The 14,650-nt window shown below is 44.3% G+C and overlaps 1 protein-coding gene across 10 annotated transcripts in view; it reads right to left on the reverse strand.

The window, feature by feature from the left end:
* NECAB2 (N-terminal EF-hand calcium binding protein 2) overlaps positions 1-14,650 on the reverse strand; it is a 403,696-nt gene that overhangs the window by 234,253 nt on the left and 154,793 nt on the right. For 9 of the 10 annotated variants that reach the window (XR_016444201.1, XR_016444200.1, XR_016444199.1 and 6 more), the window contains exon 4: positions 37-62. The exons of the other annotated variant lie outside the window; for it this stretch is intronic. Coding sequence is in view for 5 of the 9 variants with exons in the window: in XM_090062952.1 (XP_089919078.1) it covers positions 37-62 (26 nt within the window). In the remaining 4 variants the exon portion in view is untranslated. The remainder of the gene's footprint in view (positions 1-36; positions 63-14,650) is intronic. 10 annotated transcript variants of the gene reach the window in all.

The following is a 14,650-nucleotide window of genomic DNA, read 5'->3' on the forward strand; positions in this document are numbered from 1 at the left end:
CACTGGCATTAAAATAGATAAAGAAAAGGTACTTACCACACAGTTCCTTTGTATCCACATTACTGTAGCAAGGGAGATACAAGTAAAGGAAGAAAAGAGAGAGTTAATAGTTTAAAAGTAAAGGGAAAAAATAAAAGATGTATGAAGAATGTATATTATTAGAGGTGGACGCAACACATAGAAAAGTTATGACCCTAGTTTCAACTTCATAGTTTAATCCCATCCCAGTTTAATACCCATCCGTGCTTTTCACAAACCACCCTCAATTCACTATAACAGGCTTTTAGTGCTTTAAACCTTAGTAAACTACTTAATAGCAGAGCTGTGCCAGTGCTAGATAAAATTCTGTCTGCATACTGACAATACAGTCTCAGTGATGGGAAGTGTTTTGATTCCCATCAAGACAAGCAGGAGACAGTCATTTACACACACATAGTTTGAATGGCAATTAACTTGAATTAGGCCTGATTGTCCAGGGAAAAAAATGTTAATCTCAGATACTTCATAGGTACTTAAAGTGGGACAATGGGTTTGTAGGTCTGTAGGATCCCAGATTAATGGCTTTGTCCCAGGGGAAATCTGAAGTTTGTTTTTAGCCTGTGAAATTCACCAGATCGTCAACACACAGGGAGTCACAATAACCAACCTACAAGACCAACACAGCCCAGTTGCACCTAAATGGCACCAATTTCAGTGGATTATACTAAGGATTTCTCACTTGGTAGTTTTTCACAGATCTAGTTAATCACCAATGTTGTACACCAAAATAAAGTTCTTTAATAGTTGCTCTACTACAAGCATCAGTAACCAAGATACAGAATTATTCATATGCATGCTGTGGAACCACCACGTGCAAAGATCATTCCTTATACCTGAACACGCATAGGTCTAGCAACTTTACGGACAAGTATTTTCTTGTTAAAATTACCCATTGCATTCTGTTATAAAACAACATGATACTGGTACTTTGTAAATTATCTGCAAAGTAAGTGATGTTTTAAGCCTGTTTTATGTTTCAAAGGTAGCGAGATCAAGAGTTCATTCCTTGTTGGCACTGAATATTCATTTAAAAATACAATCTGAATTGGTATCAGTGACAAATGTCAATTTAGCAGTCTCAGCCATGAGAGATCTGATCATAACTTGGTAAGAAGAGGTCAGTATTATAAAGGTTCAGTTGGATAAATGGCTTGCTCTGTGTTCTTCTCTTCAGAATGACTCTGTAGGTCAATGGACAAGCAAGGGACCAGGGCAAAGCCTGACAGGAAGGGCTGATTCCATCCAAATAATATAGTCACCTCATTAGGCATGAAACTAGAGTAGCACCACCTACACTGTCAGTGGATTCAAAAGAAAAAAGGCTCCACCTAAAAACCATTCTGTAAAAAGGCACAGAGCACCAGTTTCTAGTACCATATTTAGATTACTAAAACTGAAACAACACAATTACAATTCATTTAACATTTTTATTAAGACTCCCCCACCATTTCTCATAGCGAGGGAAACACAAGGGAGGGAGACAGTTTAACTTTCTGTTCTTTCCCCCCGTGCAGTTTGGCATTTCAAACTTTTGCCAGGGAACCGATGAAACTGAAAGGCATCAGATTTAACAGTGAAAAAATATGCTGGTTTATACACAGCATAGTAGTATCATGCGGGCTCACTGCCACACAATTGGAAGTTAAGAATTTAGTAGAATTGAAAAAAAAAAAAGAAGGCATCTATTTGGCCAATAAGAACATATTCATAGATTCATAGATTGTTAGGGGCTGGAAGGGACCTTGTAGATCATCGGGTCCAGCTCCCTGCACTAGGCAGGAAAAGACAACTGGGATCAAGTAACCATAGTGAGGTGACTGTCCAGTCTCCTTCTGAAGATTTCCGGGGTGGGTGACAGCACCACCACTGAAGGGAGTTTATTCCACAGTCTGGACACCCTGACTATGAAAGAGTTTTTCCTGGAATTGAGTGTGAAGCGACCTTCCAGGAGTTTGTATCCATTGGTCCTGGTGTTCACCAGGACACCCCTGAAGAAGAGCTGTTCACTGAGTTCTTGATGTATTCCCCTGATGCAGTGATAAGCTGTTACCAATTCCCCTCTCAGCCTTCTCTTCTGTAGGCTGAAGAGGCCCAAGTCCCTCAACCTCTCCTCGTAGGGCATGTCTTGCAAGTCCCTGATCATAGGGGTGGCTCTTCTACTGTCTCACCAGTGTGGAGTTCAGTGAGAGTACCACTTCCTCAGTTTTGCATGAAATGCAACAGTTAATGCATGCCAGTATGTTGCTTGCCCTGCTGACCACAGTTCATGTTCATGCAATAATCAATCACTATCACTAGGTTCCTTTCAGCTGTGGCGCAAGTCAAATTGTCGCCACTGAGCCTGTAGGTATGCTGGGGATTGTTTACCCCCAGATGGAGTAACTTACACTTCTGAGTATTGAACGTCATCTGGTTCCAGTCCACCCAGCTCTCCAGCCTGTCCAGGTCTGCCTGTATCTGCACTCTATCTTCTGGCATGACCATGCTCCCCCATAACTTGGTGTTGTTTGCAGACTTGGCCAGTGAGCTTTTTACCTTCACATCCAAATCACTGATAAAGATGCTGAAAAACATCGGTCTAGGCACAGACCCCTGAAGGACACCATTGGCCACTTCTTGCCAGGATGACGTGGATGAACTGTCTGGGTCCTACCATGCAGTCAGTTTTCTACCCACTGAACTGTTGAGCAGTTAAGCCCGCAATCTTCCAATTTTTCCACAAGGTGGTCATGGGATATTAGATCAAAAGCCTTTTGGAATTGTAAGTATATAACGTCAACCTTCTCTCACCTCCTGGACACAGCAGAGAAGTGTTTATGTGCAATGACATGAGATAAGATATGGTGCAGAAGGGATATAAAGTAGGCCAGTTTTAGCCAGTTCATGGTGGTGCAGCATACTAGCACTTCTGTCACACTGCTGTCATAAGTTCCAGAATTTCAACTTTCATCTTCCAAAAAAGTCAGCCTTTGACTCCAATGTTATGAAGAAAATTCTAAAAATCCATTCGGCTGATACGACGATAAATAGGAGTCTTTAGTAAGTATGGAGCAGCAGCTCTGTGTGGGATGACATTTTCTTCCCAGATGTTAATTCAGCTACCCACTTATAAATGTAATGCCAACATCATTAATACAAAGTTATTTTATTAACTAGGATCACATATGTGCACCATTTTACAGTGCAGCAGATGGACGGCATCTGGGAAATACAAGAAAGAGCTATGACCATGGAGTCCAGCAGAGTTCCTGAACAGTCTGAAGTTCTACTAAGGGAGCCCAAAGGTCATAGAGTTCAGAGAGCACGGATATCAGATGGTTATCTCACACACACACACACACACACACACACACACTTTTATCATCTGCACCTTCAAGTATGCACTGCATCTCATTTTGGCAATTCTCATGAATAGTGTTCCCTCCTAACGTGATCCCCCAAATACAACCTCAAAATGCAGGGCACAACCCAACATCCAAATTGGTAGGAAAGTTCTTCTTACTCAAATCATATTACTCCAGTAATGACCTATTATGGGAGTTCTTCCACTTTCCAATTATGTGGGTCACTATGAGACAGGTCACTAGGCTACCCAGACTCTATTCTTCTGATCTGGTATGGGACATTGTTTAATTCTGAAAAACTCTGAAAAAAACCACAGTTCATAAGAACTTCAGTCTCAATTCTGTCTGGTCAAAGTGCTTCAAAAAGTCTTATTGCCCTATGTAGAAGCCAGGCATAAACTACAGTTCGAGAGTTCCCTGTACACAAAGTTCCACAAACTAGCCCTCAGTGTATGTATGTGCTACTAGTATGTAAAATGTATGCCCACAAGCACAGAGGGCACGGCCAGGAAAGAAAGACTGTGACTAATCTACTTGAAGCTCAGATTCCTGCATTATTACAAAGGTTATTTCAGACTTGAAAGGAATTTGAAATGTTGTCTTAATAGAATTATTCTTTATCAATCCATTTATATCCAGCAAAGCTATTTCTTTAACTAAACTCATTCTTGATCTGCCCGACTACTCAGCACAGAGTGGCTTAAGGAAGAAAAGATTTTTAAACCCTGATTTCATCATTGGAGCTCTCTGATAGTCTTAACGTCGCCACCTACTAACTCTCTGAAAGCACTCCTGGCACTTTATGCCCTAGAAGACTTTAACAGGAAGCACTGGCAGTTTCCTTACTCCAGATTCTGAGCTTCTATAGATCTCAATCGAGGGACCCATCTCTTTCATGAAGTAAACATCCAAGACTTCCCACTTGTGGGGGTTTTTTTACTTCACTGAAATTTTGTTTTGTCTTTACAGTTTATAGGAGAAAAAGCAGCTCTTTTCCCTGCAGGTTGTTTATCCATCATTTTTCTCCTCTTGTACTCCTTTCTGGATCACTAAAAGTCTCCCAAATCTTCTCCTGTCCCTAGTCCTCTCTCTCAGTTCTGACAGAGTCTTTTCTATCTCATGCTACCAGAGACCATAGCCCTTGCTTTTCTGAAGCTTTCCTGACATTAGCATTTACTATAGTTCATTTCTCCAGACCTTTAGTGCTGCTGATTCACTGCATTATGGGACCTTTTCCATTCACTCCTCTCTTCCAACATATTTCCCATTTGGGTAATCATTTCAGGTGCTCCACCTCGGGAGAAAGAACCCACATCATACTTACAAGCTCAGCAGTGCTATACTCACTAGCATCACAACCAAAAGAGACTTGGGGGTCATGATTGATCACACGATGAACATTAGCCACTCATGCAATGCTGCAGCTGGCAAACCAAATACAGTAAATGCTCTGTTATCCGGCATCCTCTGTTACCTGGAACGGGGAATGCCAGATAACAAAATATGCCGGTTTATTGAGTGGCCCGAGCAGGCATCCTTGCCTGTTTGGGGCGCCGCTTTTCCTGCAACATCCAGGGCATTGCTGACCCTCCCACGGGCCCTGAGGGATGGGGAGGTGGGCCCTGTGGGACAGGAGGCAGGCCCCATGCAGCCTGCTATTCTCTGGGCTGTGGGGGCTCAGAGAAACCGGAAGTGCCATGGTGGGCACTTCTGGTTTCACTTTACCTTACAAGCCAGCATGCCGGTTAATAGAACATGCCGGCTTGTAAGGTGCCAGTTAACAGAGCTTTCACTGTACAACTCTAGCTTGCATCTACCGATGCATCTCAAGCAAGACCTGAGAAGTTATCCTCCCATTTTACTCTGCCTTGGTGAGACCACAGCTGGAGTACTGCATCCAATTCCGGACTCCACACTCTAGAAAGGATGTGGAGAAGCTTGAGAAAATCCAGAGGAGAGCCACGCGCATGATTAGAGGTCAAGAGAGCAGGCTTTATGAGGAGAGGCTGAGAGGCATGGGACTCTTCAGCCTGATCAAAAGAAGACTCAGAGTGGACTTGGTGGTAGCTTATAAGATTATAAGGGATGTACATCAGGAACTGGGAGAATGTCTGTTCAACAGGGCACCCCATGGGAAGACAAGGTCTAATGGTCACAAGCTTATGGAAAACTGTTTTAGACTGGACACAAGGAAAAACTTTTTTACCGTCCAAGTATCCAGAGTCTGGAATACACTCCCCACAGAAGTGGTGCAAGCACCTATCCTGGATATGTTCAAGAAACACTTGGATGCTCACCTTGCTGGGGTCATCTGATCTCAGCTAACTTCCTGCCCAATGAACACACAAGGTCTCTGCCAGTCCCAACATCTATGACATCCATGAAATACCAGAGACCTTGGGGGCAGCAGGAAGATGAAGTGAATACGCAGTCCATGCTGGCTATGTGCCAGAGAGCCAAGCTCTAGCATCCCCCACAGTTTCTGGCTTGATCCACTGCAGGCATGTGACTGCACTTCCTAAATCAAAAGTTATGTCTGTTCATTTCCTTATTGGTTCAATCTTTGCAGCTTAGACTAACCTGCAAAGACCAAATCAATTCAGCCTCAGGCTTTTTGACTTTCTGCACTTAGCTTAAATGGCATTTTTGGGACTTAGATGATCATACCCTATCATCTTTCAGAAAAGAATAGAATGCTACCCTTAATCATCAGTGGAACATTAATTTTTCTTGAAAAATGCCACCATGTTAGGGAGGAGATAGGTCGGGGAGGAGGGGGCAAGCTCTAAAGAGGGATGGGTCTGTAAAGCAGGGTGGGATGCTAGCAGACTGTGACCTAACTTGCAGCAGGAGGGGATCTGGTAAAGAAGTTCAATAGACTGGTCTAACCTAAACCAATTAAGTCTGCTACCATATCAATCCAGGTCTATCTTAGACCAAGATCTGCCATTTTTAAACAAGTCTGTGTGCCCTGAACTTCTCTATGGTTGCAGGTTTTGACTTGTTTCTGATCACTTGCACTGGTTTACATGTAAAGTCTGTACCTGGCCATTGATGATGTAGGGCCTGGTTACTGCCTGGAGTACTGAATGTGGAAGTGCTGAAGGGCAATCATTTGGGTAGTTCAATAGATGGCAAACTTCTCTCTGTTCATTACTGAACAACTATCCTGAAATGGTACTGTACTCATGGAGATGCTGTCTTTTTCTCTTAAAGATGATTAGCAGATCCTGAACACTTGTTATTAAAGATTGTATTCCAATTTTCACAAGCTGTAGGGTTGTCAGCTATAAAGCACTAAGCTAATTTCATTCTATCTGAATATACTTCAACATCTATTTAACTGCATTTTGTGATGTTCTCTTCTCATTCTTAAATTATTATATTTCAGTGATGATTTTGCTGGAGTTTAAGATCCTTATGGATGCTAGTACTTAGCTAAACACTCATTACAATATGAAAGCAATGAGGTACAAATAAATAAGAAAAAGCCATTTTTTAACATTTAAGTTTAAATTTTACAATGCACATGCATTGGAGAATACAAACAATTCTGTTTCTGTTCATAGCAACTCATTGAAATTGCAAGTACTATATACAGATAGGTATACATTTAAAAAATCTAACTAGAAGCTGAAAATACTATTTATATGCATGTGAGTAGTGATGATTTTACATGCAATCTATGACCTCACAGGTGCACTAGAGTAGCTATTGATTTCACAAGCTGTATTAAATTTATCTGTATTTATAAGATTTTCTTACAAAATTAACAGGAAATTAATGGTGTACTAGTGTAGGCAGATTAGTTTGACGACTGACCTAAACTGCCTTTTTTCACCCCAAGAAAGGAAAAGCTCTGAGTCTTCATTTCATTTTCATACCCTTATGTGGAACTGCATATGGGTAGAAAAGCTTTTTATAAATGATATTTATGGCCTAGTTGAAAATAAGAAGGACTAAAACCCTCAAAAGTACCCATTCTTGTTAGCTAAATTTCCAGTCTAACTTTGCTGATTAAGTAATTCTGGTAGAGTCTCTGAACTTGTAGGTATCTTTCTGTACCATCTGAATGGTTTTAAGCTGGTCTGTTCTGATATTAGATGGTATATTCAGACTGTGTTGGTATGTGCATGTGTATCAAAAATTAGAATCACATGGTTAGACATCTTGTGAGTTTTTTTATGCCATTAGGAATCAGGAAAATAATTTGCTCCATTAGAGTTTAGTTGATTTTCTTTTTTGGTAAAAGGTTGTGCGCTTTTGGGTTTGAAAAGCATAGTGTAATAATGATTAAGTTAATCACTTGTGTAATAATTTTGGCATTTAGTGAAAAGTGTTCTACAATCAATGTTTGAATACTATTCAGACCAAGAGTAGAGTAAACAGATGGAGGGTTTATTCCAAGAGATGGATGTTCCTCTTTCCAACAGTGCTGATGAAAGTTGGCTCTAGGGCAGAGGGTTAAGCTAGCAGATACTTCTATACCTGTTGCAGTTTTCCCACAAATTGAATATGAAATCCTATCTATCTGTACTAAAGATGTACTGTATTGTTTCAGAATGGAGGGTGGGGTTACATCAAGGATGCTTGGGAGTGTAGGCACCCCTCTGCACTATTCTTAGCTTTGCCACTGACCCACTGTTGGATCACTCAACCTCTCTCTTCCTCATTTTGCTGGAATGGAAGGTGCAGTGGAGTTCTTGTGCTTGTTTTCCCTCTGTTCTTGTAATCCACTCTGCTTTCCCATGGATTCTTACCACCTTCTCCATAAAACAAGGACACTGTCCTGTGCTTTGCTGTTATCAATGCATTTTATAGGCCTTCCTTGTTTTACCAAGGGAACAGAAAGGTTGGTCCAAAGTGAAAGAATAAGATGGAGGAACAAAGCATGAAATTCCCCTTTTCAGTTTTTAAACAGCGGGGAAGGTAGCCACCGCATCTGTGTTTGGGAAGGGCAAACAAAAAATAATGTGAATTCATAGGTTACAAATACATCAAAGTCTTCTCTTCAAAGTGTATTTCACATGCAAATTGCTGCCTGAATGGGCTGTTCAAATGCCAATCAACACCTGATCAGTTTCAGCTGAAGTTAATAACCTTTTCTGCTTTGGCAGATGAAAGGCTCACAGCAGCCACTGGGGCTGCATAGCTGGCTCCCCTGCAACAAACAGGGAGGTCTTTGGAAAATGCCTTTCTGTTTTTATTTCCATCTCTAACACACAGCTTTGCGTCTGTGATGAGGTTTCTTGTGCTACTCCAAATGAGCACAGAGAAAATATATTCTCTAGTCACATCCACCTGCAAAACTGATTTTCATTCAGAGGAAAAAACCCAAGAGAAATGCATGCAATTGGAAAGAACAATTCTGTTTTAGGATACTTTAAATGCAAATGCTAGCGACTATACAGGACCTCATGGACAGGGAAAATGGATCACAGCCTAACTTTTGTGCATATGCTTTTAAAAAACTAGGAATGAGAAGTCTAACAGTCTCTGCACTCAGGAGCATCTACAGAGTGATCCATCTATTAAAGCTCCTTGGCTTTCTAAGGAGAGTCTAAATCATCCCAAGCAGAAGCAGGGAACAGTTGGAGCCATGACTTTTACCCATCTACTTCCATACTCCTCTGAGTACTTTAAAAAGAATCTAGATAACTCTAAAATCACACAAGGAGGTCCTTAGCAGAAGACCATGAAAAGTTCTGATTTAAAAAGGCCAAGGAGCCAAAGAAAGGAATACTGGCTTTACATTCAAGTTCAAACACATGCTAAGTGGAGACTGCCTCCTGCATTATTTACACTGTGAGATGTGTGAAAGCCCTGGCCTTTCAATAGGATGTGGCATATGACAGCAGGTTCAACCTCAAGCTAGCAAGATATGCTTTTAAATTAGGATGAGAACCTTCCAGTTTAATATTCTGAAAGACTCATGCTAAGATATATGCTGCTAAGGACTTGATAACTAGAATCATGCTGGAGAAATAACTTAGGTGTGATTTTTCTCATTTTGTTTACATTTCTTGACGCTCCTGAATATTTATCGTTCCCCATCCCTTTAACTCACAATTCCTTTGTCTGTCATTTAACAGAGCTCTGGGGAACAGAAATCATGTTGCCCTCAATGCTTCAAAAAAAAAAAGGCTAGCCACAGATTCTCATCAGAAATTAGTAAATTCCAAGTGCCATACATAGCTACAATCTGTATTCTGGGAATCTTCCCTGCTGATCCTTTTTCCTTGCTTTAACTTCTTCCTGTCAGTTTTATTTTGTGTCATCCCTGCTATTCTCCACCTTCCCTTACAATTTTTCCTCCTTGGTTTCCATTCTTCTTCCAAATAATCCTTTCCTGTTTTCCTATCCTCTTGCCAGAATATAAATACATTAAGGCTAACACCTACCCCAGGGTTTTTTTTGTTTGCTTTTTTAAGAAATCTAACATGAAATTCACTGTGCTTGTATGTTGCATCTTTCTCTGCCACTCTGTTTCTTCAGCCTGCAAGTTCCTCCAAGCAGGAACTGCCTTTTATTCTGTTATATATATAGGCCAGGTACAGACAACTCTTTTACCAACGTAAGTGATCAAAAATCAGTTTATACCCATAACACAACAGAAGTTCAGCACACAAAACTGGTCTATACCCATAAGAAATAGGGCTGTGGAAACCTTCGGCTGCTGTTTCAATTTGGAGGAGATTCGGCCTGATATAGTGGCTGAATCTCCAAACCTGAATCAAATTGGGAGACCAATAAAAAGGTCTGAATCGATTCGAAGGTCTCCAAGTCTATTTGGAAAAGGTTCAGAGAGCTTCAGAGATTCAGGCAGTCCCCATTTGCTGCCACAGGAAGCTGGACCTGGACTCCGTGCTGGTAAGTAGGGAACGGGGTGGGGGGAGGCCTGCAGGAAAGAGGAGGGGATTATGGGGGGACCCCTGCCAGGGCTTATCCCCTGCCTGCTCCCCCAGCCCCCCTAAGTACCCCCCCCCACCCACTCTCATAGCCCCATCAGTGGCTGCCCCACCCCCCCAGTGCCCCTCACTCCTGACTTGCAGCCCCTACCTGTCCCCCAGCCCTACCAGTGCTCCTCACCCCTGGCCCCGCAGGTGCCACTCATTCTGGCCTGCAGCCCCTGCCCTCTGCCCCTGTCCTCTCAGCCCTGCCGATGCCTGTCACTCCCGATCCTCTGTGCTCCACTCCCTGCTGCCTCTGATCACCCTCCTACTGTTCCCACCAGTGCAGCAAAGAAAAATTGCAAACTCAACTCCCGATAGTGCAGGCGCTGCACTAGCCATTCTGGGAACTGTAGTTCTACTTAGTGGCAGCCATACTGAATATGGAGAGGAGGAGGAAATTGTACGCCATAGCCCCCACTGCCTTGTGGGTGACCCTGTGGAGGGGAAAAGCTAGGGGAGCACACCCCTACAGAAAAGAACAGGGCCAAGGCCTACTGAGTGGGGCCTGAGGTGGGATCTAGGCTGATTGAAGTGGGCCAGGCACACTGAGGCCTGAGGCTCAAGAGGCATTAGGTCAAGCAGACCAATGAAGGGCAGGGTAGAAGCCCAGTGTGGGAAGGGCATAGGAAGAGGCCCCAGTGTGGGAGGCATGAGGACCAGATAGGTCTGAGGATGCCTGAGGCCAAGTTTGCGCCAGCTAAGAGCTGCCAAGTGCAGCCCAGCTAAGAGGCCGGGGGAGTATTAGTGGATGCGGATGCCATCTGCGAGGCATGGGGACATGGTATAACGGAAGGTTCAAAGCCACGTATTCACCCTTGGCATCAGGGCAATTAAAATGGGCAGCCTCCCACCTGAGAACAACTTTAGATACAAAGGCGAGGCAGATGGGCAGAGTGCCCTAGACAGGTGGGTAGGTGTGGCAGGGCACTGTTTGTGCCTGCCACTTTAAGGGCCTGGAGCTGGCAGCTGCCAGATGAGGGCAGCCATTTTGAATCTGAGGCTACCCATATAAACAGGGCAGTTTTGCTGCCGAAGGCCAGACAACAACACTGTCTGGCTAGAGGGCTGCTGGTATCATCTGGAGGTTAGGGGGGAGCTGTAAGGGATGGTAATGGGGCTCCTGGTCCTGGGTATGACCTAAAACTGCACCCTACCGGGAGTGGGTGGCCTGGTGGGGCTCCCAGTGGTGCGTGAGCCCCTAGGAAATGCCAGGCCAGTTACCAACCGGGTGAAAGGCGGGTTGGGGTGCCTTAACCTCTAGCTCCCACAACTAGGTAGATTACCCCTTTTTTGGGGGGCCTGGAGGGTGGACTCCCAGAGAGAGTGAAAAGATGCCTGTCTGAACTTCCCGTGACTAGTCCATGCTGGGGCCAGGACTGGAAGGGTCGAAGGGCCAGGGGCCCACCGCAAGGAATGCCCAAGAGCTGAGGGCCTGGGGTTCTGACTGACCTGGAGGTGGGCCAGGGCTAGTGAACCAAAGGTCCCAGGGGGACCACACCCGAAGGGGAAGCGGTTCAGGGAGCTATGCTGCCTAGTATGAAGGCGGATTAGACCGCCTGAGGAGAGGAATGCAGGTGGGGTTCAATTAGGAGGATTCTGGGGCCCAGTGTGGGGAGGCCGGTGATAATGCTAACATCAAGATGCCATCAGCAAGGCTTGGGTTGTGGTGTAGGGGAGGAATGGAGCCACAGACAGCACCCTCTGGCATCGGGGCAGGAATGGGCAGCCTCCTGCTTAATTACATCATTAATTAATTACCAACAAGGCATGGCAGATGAAGATGGGTGATTATCCCATGAACAGGTGGGCAGGATCACCAGTAGATGGACCCCAAAGAGGCCCCTTGTTACACTGGGCCAATGTTCAGACTGGCCAGCAGGACAGCCCACTTCTTACAATGACCAAATAGACACTCTTCAAATAGGGAGCAAGGACACACTGCTTGATAGATAAAGGTGGGTAATCCATTTCCTGTCATGTTCCAATATCAGTGAAAAAGAAAGATCAGGAAAATAACCATGGAATAAAATCCTCCTTGTGTTTTCTCCCCTCTGTCCCATTTTGAAACAAAGTTTTCAAGTATTGATGTCACAGAACCTGCGTCTCTCTGATGGTTTATTTGGGATCAAAAACAGATTTGCTAGAGCATAGGCTGGTCTCTACTAAACGTGATGACTGTTGGAAGCACTCCATGGACTTGGTTTGCAGCACCGAAAACCTACTACCTAAGCTACAACACTCAACATGCACACCATCTTTCCCAATTAACTCCCTACTTGCAACTCTTTTTAATCCTTCCTCAGGACCAAATACTTAAGATACAAGAGCTAAGTACAGACATTGGGAGATATCAGGGGAAGGTTAAATCTATTCAAAATGGCTGCCTGATATCAGGTAAGTCAGGATGGGGGGACTAGTTGGGGGCTTGGGCATCCACCGGGGGGCATAACCCATGAGAGGTAAAGGGCTGGCATGACCCACAGGTGGGTGGGTGGGGTGAGGTCCCCTCAGTGGACTTATACCCCCATCTCTCCCCACCCTCCCCCCAACCAGGACTTACTTGCTCAGCTCTGGCAGTGGCAAACACTGATAAAAGCGGCTGCACCTGGAGTGGCTTGTGGGATGAGGGTTGAGAGGGCTAGTTGTTTGGGGAGTTGGAGGAAGGAGGCAAAAAAATAGCCCAGCTGGGGGGAGGGTGAAAAGAGCAGCCCCAGGGCTGCACAGGATAAGTGTATAGAAGTTCCATGCACCGGTTCGACCCAAATCAAATAAGTACTACATAGATCCTTGTGCATCTTAAACCAGGTTCTGGAATTGTCAGACCTGCTTGTGCGCATGGAACTTCTATACAGTTACAGGTTTAGACTGACTGCTGGTCACTACCAGGTTTGTAAATGTAAGGTTGGTACGGGGATGAGCCAGAGGCAGAGAGGGATCTTGGAGACAGGATTGACTCCAGGATGAATATGAGTTGCCAATGCGGCAGAACCAACCACACCCTGTCATGCATCAACAGGGGCATCACTAACAGGTCCAGAGAGGTCTTGCTCCCCCTCTATGCGGTGCTGGTCAGGCCACAGCTGGAGTACTGTGTCCGGTTCTGGGCGCCACACTTTAAGAGGGACATGGAGAACCTGGAGAGGGTCCAGAGGAGGGCCACTCATATGGTTGAGGGCCTCCGTGGCCAGCCCTATGAGAAGAGGCTGAGGGACCTGAATCTCTTCAGTCTCCGCAAGAGGAGACTGAGGGGGGATCTTGTGGCTGCCTACAACCTTATCAAGGGCCACCAGCAGGGGCTTGGGGAAAGTCTGTTCACCAGGGACCCCCTTGGGGTCACCAGGAACAATGACCACAAGCTGAGGGAGGATAGGTTTAGGTTAGATATTAGGAAGAACTCCGTCATGGTAAGGGTGGCCAGAGCCTGGAATAGGCTTCCCAGAGAGGTGGTGCTCTCACCTTCCCTGGAGATCTTCAAGAGGAGACTGGATAGGCACCTGGCTGGAGTCTTATTTCCCAGTGCTCCTTCCTGCCCGTGGCAGGGGGTCGGACTAGATGATCTGTCTAGATCCCTTCCGACTCATTGATTCTATGATTCTAAGTTTAAATTGGGTGGCCATTCTGAACTTTAATTTCTTCAAATATTTATACATAGCCAAGATGATAAAAGGGAGTTTTGTCAGTTTATTTTACATGGTTATCTCAGCTAAGGAAATTAAACATTAGAGCCATATTTTTTGATTTAGGAATGCTCAGGAAGGCAAGAAGCTGAAGAACTTGATGTAGAACTTGGCTGCTTCAGTTTTAGTTTACTACAGAGTGTCCTTAAGCACAAAGGTGAGGCAAATCAACTACACATGAAACTGAATGTGACATTCTGACATTTGGAGGGACCTCCTGCAAGCACAGCACGAGACAGGCCACAAGGATTGCTCTAGGAGTTCACCCCAGGAAGTTTCAGACAGACAATGTACCTAATTTTCAGTGTCAATCTTTAAGTATCTTTAACCACAAGAGCAGAAGCCAAGCTAGAACAATTAAGCAGCACAGAAACATCTCCCTTATCAGAAGTTCATAGCATGGGAGTAAAGCTTATAGGGGCTATTGCTAAGTAAAGCAGTCAGTGCGGTATTCCCAGAAGATCTATTTTGTTCAAACTGAAGTTTAACATGCTATAAATGCATACGGCTATCGGTTTGTTCTAGTAATCAAATAAATAGATAAAAAATTGTTCTGGCAGCAGTGGTATCAATTTTTATGACTTCATTGTCAATTTTGATATATTTTGTTTTTTTCTTAAACCCCCAACTTCCAGAA

Source organism: Crocodylus siamensis, chromosome 9 (genome assembly GCF_052110815.1).
Source record: "Crocodylus siamensis isolate JL-2025a chromosome 9, ASM5211081v1, whole genome shotgun sequence".
NCBI classification, from domain to species: domain Eukaryota; kingdom Metazoa; phylum Chordata; order Crocodylia; family Crocodylidae; genus Crocodylus; species Crocodylus siamensis.